This window comes from Austrofundulus limnaeus, unplaced genomic scaffold (genome assembly GCF_001266775.1).
Source record: "Austrofundulus limnaeus strain Quisiro unplaced genomic scaffold, Austrofundulus_limnaeus-1.0 Scaffold261, whole genome shotgun sequence".
NCBI lineage: Eukaryota > Metazoa > Chordata > Actinopteri > Cyprinodontiformes > Rivulidae > Austrofundulus > Austrofundulus limnaeus.
The window spans coordinates 526,324-531,821 of NW_013952663.1; the positions used below are offsets into that span (position 1 = coordinate 526,324).

The 5,498-nt window shown below is 36.0% G+C and overlaps 1 protein-coding gene across 1 annotated transcript in view; it reads right to left on the bottom strand.

The window, feature by feature from the left end:
* Positions 1-1,017: 1,017 nt before the first annotated feature.
* Positions 1,018-5,498, bottom strand: part of chrdl2 (chordin-like 2) — a 7,954-nt gene continuing 3,473 nt past the window's right edge. The window contains exons 6-11 of the mRNA XM_014020661.1: positions 4,158-4,219; positions 3,535-3,691; positions 3,222-3,410; positions 2,955-3,128; positions 2,772-2,864; positions 1,018-2,162 (exon numbers count right to left, since the gene is read on the bottom strand). Of these exons, the coding sequence (XP_013876115.1) occupies positions 2,029-2,162; positions 2,772-2,864; positions 2,955-3,128; positions 3,222-3,410; positions 3,535-3,691; positions 4,158-4,219 (809 nt within the window). The 3' untranslated portion in view covers positions 1,018-2,028. The remainder of the gene's footprint in view (positions 2,163-2,771; positions 2,865-2,954; positions 3,129-3,221; positions 3,411-3,534; positions 3,692-4,157; positions 4,220-5,498) is intronic.

The following is a 5,498-nucleotide window of genomic DNA, read 5'->3' on the forward strand; positions in this document are numbered from 1 at the left end:
TGTTTTGATTGTGGTTAAACATGAACTAAGCGGTCACCAGTGTTTTATAAAGTACCTCAAAGTGATACTTGAGTAAAAGTACAAGTATCTTATCATAAAAATACTTTGGTAAAAGTTAAAGTCTTCTCTAAAAATATTACTTSAGTAAAAGTACAAGTATCTTATCATAAAAATACTTTGGTAAAAGTTAAAGTCTTCTCTAAAAATATTACTTGAGTAAAAGTCCTAAAGTATCTGATATTTTTGTACTTAAGTATCAAAAGTAAATTTCTGACACAAAATCTACTTAAGTATTAAAAGTAAAAGTACTGAGTAAAAGTGAGCAGTTAGATTTTCCAAAAATGACATTTATTGGGAGGTGACTTCTCCAAAAAATATTATTTCTAACAGTGTGCAGCTGTGATGGGTTGTGTACAAGCTAATAGGGTGTCAGAATGGTATATATTTATACTTCAACACAATTAAATTCACTCTGTCCAGGAGACACAATTTACCAGGATGGTATTTTTAAGTAATAACAACTCAGAATAAAATAGGAGTAACGACTTTCTACTTCTCACCTTTTTAAAAAATGTAGTGAGTAGAAAGTACAGATCATTGTGTAAAAATGTAATGAGTAAAAGTAAAAAGTAGGCTGAAAAATAATTACTCAAGTAAAGTACAGATAACCAAAATTTCTACTTAAGTACAGTAACAAAGTATTTGTACTTAGTTACTTTACAACTCTGACCATCACATGCCTTGAAGGAATGGAGAGTTTCATTCCAGGAATTTATGTGTCTTTCACTTCACAATAAAGCACCAGTCTCTGTTAAACCCRGACAATCTGCTTTATGCTATAAAACAGGCAGAGAGCAGCGTTGATGCCAGCACACGTAGTCCTGAGAAGAACAAATTCCACAGATGGGAGACAGAGAGCAACCATCCAGTTCTTTTAGAGATGAAACAACTGAGGCAAACAACAGATAATAAGGCACATTGTGTGAGGGTGAATGAGTTTTATAGAGTTTCTATAACTTTTGGGTTTTTTTTTTTTTTTGCCACTAACAATGTAAGTTAAGTTTATCTGGGCTTTTAGATCTTTAAACCTTAAACTTTGCAGATGCAGATGATATGAGCTTTCATCTGGACACGTTCTCACTACACCGCTGTGGTTAAAGATAAAAGAACAACCATAAAACACTCAGCTGAATACTGCTTTTTAATGGTGTGAACACCAGGCTTCATTTGAAAGTTTTTTTTTCATGCAGATTGCATTTAGATATAAAATACAAAGAATGTTGATATAAAATCCTGCTGCTCCTGTTTAACATTATTAATAAGAAGAACGCTGTTAACGTTAAGCTATTGGAATTGAAATTCTTGTATGATTATTTAAAACTGTGTGCTATTTCATAAAAAAATTAAATCAAAGAAAATTTCACGCTTATACACAGTAAACTTAGAACAACAGTTTAAATAAAGCAACAAATTTACAATCACTCTTTAAAACCTTCACATCTGTTCAGTTTGGTGCTGTTCCCCAATAGATGCAACAATATAGATTTGTTTATTTAATATTTGCTCAATTAGTTTACTTTGTCACCAAGTTAACACAACAATGTTACAGACAGGGAAAAGCCCACAATTTTAGTTTTACATCAATCAGCTTTAACATCAAGACCACCCACCCAATCAGCTGTGAGCAATCATGGAATCACTTTTGGTGAAYGCTTTTTATAGTTTACAACCACTACAAATGAGAATTACTGCACAAAATCTACATTTTGGGACTCCTCGTTTTCTTTTTTTTTTTTTTCAGTTTCCAGCCTATAAATGCTCCAAAGATGAGAACATTTCAAATGTTCCAAAATGATGACCTCATCCCTGTAAATGTCTGATAAAATAAGTGAAAGGGTTAAAATCTTAATCAACCATGAAATTAAAAAAACATCATGAACAAGAGCTTTCACTTGTATAAATAAAAAGCCAAGTGCACAAAGTATAAAGAATATATGTTGTGTAATTATTGGGAGTAAGGACAGGCGGTCAGGGTGAACACARGCCTTCAGTTTGCATCGGGTTCAGGAACGTCACAATTTCCCGAATGCCATCTTCACAAACGGTGGTCTGAGAGGATTTACCGAGGTTCTTTCCCTCTTCTTTAAACCTTATCCACGTTTCTGGGGGGAAAAAATTAATAAAACTGAATTAATGAGAATCAGGTACACAACAAACAAGAAAGGAAAGAAAAACACTTCTAATATAAAGTTATTTTTCTCTACACATTTTCGTAGAACCTAAGGCAGAGCCATTCAACTGGTGGTCTGGGGTGAGCTCAGTCTGGCTCACTGATCTGATGAGTTCATTTAGAATAAAAATYTGATTTTAAATTGGAAACAAAACTTTTAAAACCCTTAAATGACAAATATTTCAGACAAACATTTAGGACTCAGTGCAGAGTCAATCAAGTGGTGGCTCATGGGCCACAAAAAAAGACAAATATTTTGTTCAGAGAGGTGTTTTGTTTATATAGAACCTAAAGAAACTGGCTGGTGGACTGGGTTTTTGCATCAGTTTGCTTCAAATAAAAATGAAATTTCCATAATGACAGCCTGACCTGTTAGTTTTCTATAACAGTGGCCTCCTGAGCAATTGAGTTGAATACACAGGGTAACATCAAATGCTGCAAACCGATAAGTGACATTCTACAAGAGTTGGGTTGTTATCTACAGAGTAGGACCCTGCCAAATAAAAAATAAACACACAAAATAAACCAAATCAGAACAAACCTTCATCGAGGGTTGTAAGAAGCTTGTAATTTTCCGGATGGTCTGTTATGTCTTTTCTCTGAACGTCACCAATGTCCATGATTTGTAAAACATCTGTGAAAAGACAGAAATGACCGTCGTTTTCAAAACAAACTCCTCATGTTTCACTTTCCTGTTGGCCCAAACAGCAAAACCCTCCTCTACCGTCTACGGTGTTCCACGCTTGCACTTCAACTTCAGCCGTACTTTGTCTTTCAACAGCAATGATCCTCATCAGGTTTGGTGGATTAGCTGCCAGAGGCGATTCCACTTTATACACCAGGAGGTTGTTTTTATACCCAGAATAGCACTGAGTCTGGTTAAYGTCAGCCTTACTCTCTGGGAGAAAAAAAAAGAGGATAAAGTTTCCATCCAGTTCGTATTCAATCAGTAAAAGAGCTCGTGTCTTTGCTGAGTCACCCTCAGCTATACCTGGACAAGTCTTGCAGCATTTCCCTGCTGATTTCACAGGATGCTTGCAGGGATACTGGCCAGGACACGTGATCCGTTTGCAGTCCTGGAGGCCATCGGTACAAGTGCAAAGGATGCATTCCAGGACCTTCCCCAAAACTGGATGCCACATGTCTCCATGCGAGTATGTCCTGCCGTTGTATAAACACACTGAGGGAAATGGGAAACATCTGAGTGTTGCTCTGCGCAGTCGTAAAGGCGTGAGGAGCGTGCCCCGTAAAATTAAAAAAATACCCATGCATAAAGTTTTTTTTTTATTTGGACAAAGTCTCACCCTTTTGGTGTTTCCTCTGCAAGAGAAACTTCACAGTGGTGTCCGAAGCCCCTCGGAGGTTGAGTTTACTGAGGCTCGAGGCCTTGCTCCTGGACGGGGTGGGACGGTCTGATTGGAGCCTGCTCTGCTCAGCGGAGCACTGGTCCACCGAATGCCTCTGGTGTAAACAGGGATATAATAAAAGACTGTTGCTCATCTTTTCAGCTCTTGGCTCCACATACTTTCCCCCTTTTGTGGTAGCTTGGGGAGCATCCCACCAAAAAACCTAAATTCTAAAAGACAGCCTGGCTGCAAACTCTTGAAACACTGCCCACAACTCRGAACTTTTTGAGCAACTCCACATGGAAAAACTGAAGGAAAAAGAGCAATTACTGAACCCAATGCTTGACRGAACACAAGATCATTTCTCTTTAAGGATCACAGCTAAAATGATTTGTTTAGCACTAGCCAAGCTGATTAAATGATCAAAGGATCCCTGTAGAAAACGTAACAGCTTGCACTTTATCTTTTTGCCAATGGGACTGGGGGCAGCAGAAACAGCTTACAACCTTCTGAAGCATTTAAAGTTTCTTTTTTTAAAGACAGGCAGTTTTTATCTGCAAAGAGAAGACTCAGGAGCGTACCACTCCTCTGTTCAGCTGCTGGTTTCCATCCTCCGCTGATGAGAATCCATTGGTGCTGGGATCTACAGTAAATACAGAAACACATTAAAAAAGGATCCAGGAGAAATTCCAAAGGAGCTTGCTATTTTTTTTTCTTAGAAAATGTTTTATTTCTTTGTATTTTTGTATTTTTTTGTCTCCTTGATTTTTATCTACAATACCTCAATCTAACACATGCAATTTCACTATCATCACCTATTTTATATCATCTAATAACATCTGATGGGACCTTTGCAGCAGCTATATTGTTTTTATCTTTAGATTATATCACTGGTTTTATTTTTTATTTACACTGTATGCCCAAGTATGCTTATTGTTCTGTGCTTAATTGGTTCTCCAGAGTGTTTGTACTTGTTTCATTGTGTGCTTTAATATTTTTTTCTTTTATATTTTTTATCTCTAATTCTATAGAAGAATTTTGCTGACTTTATTCAAGAGTGCATATTTTCAATTTTTTTTCTTGAATAAGGTCAGTAAAATCCTTCCATACTATATAATTCTTACTTTAACAATTGCAGCTGTAATAATTGCAATTTCCTCCTGGGGACCAATAAAGTATTCTGATTCTGATGGAAAACGCTAATCTTTGACAAGTTTTTGGTAAGTGTTGAGGATAACTTTCAGCTATCCTGCCATAGTTTAGTTGTTCATAAAGATATTTTGYGAATGGATGAGAAACAAATAACTGAAGGCTCTTTTATCTGCTATTAGGGATCACTGACAGTTRCTGTTGCACCAATTTTTAGCTCAAAATCTCCCAAAAAATGACTAAGTTATAGCAACTTTGTGTTTTCCAGATTAGCTTTGGTGGCCATTTTAAATCATGTGGACTAGGATTATCCACCAATCATTTCTGTCAAATGGACATTTCATAAAGGGTTTAGACAGGATTTTAATAATTCTCCATTCATGGGGTACGTTTTAGAGAAATTGCGCTATGRAGGGTTGAATCACCAATGAAAGTAGTAGCACACATCACATAATCTAACAGGTGATATTTTCTTTTTTTTTTTGTGGGGGGGGTCTGCTGCACTGCTTCTTATACTTTTCTTATGGTAAATCCCAATAAGAATAAAAACAAGTTTGTTCTGTTTTTATTGTTGTTAACTTGTTTATTCAAGCAAAGCTAAATTAATTAACCATCATTATGCATCAATTCGTATCTTTATCCACCATTAAATCTTGTATATTCTGAACATTAATTTATGTACAGAGGGTAAAATAAGTATTGAACACGTTACCATTTATTCTCAGTAAATATATTACTAGAGGTGCTAATGACATGAAATTTTCACCAGATGT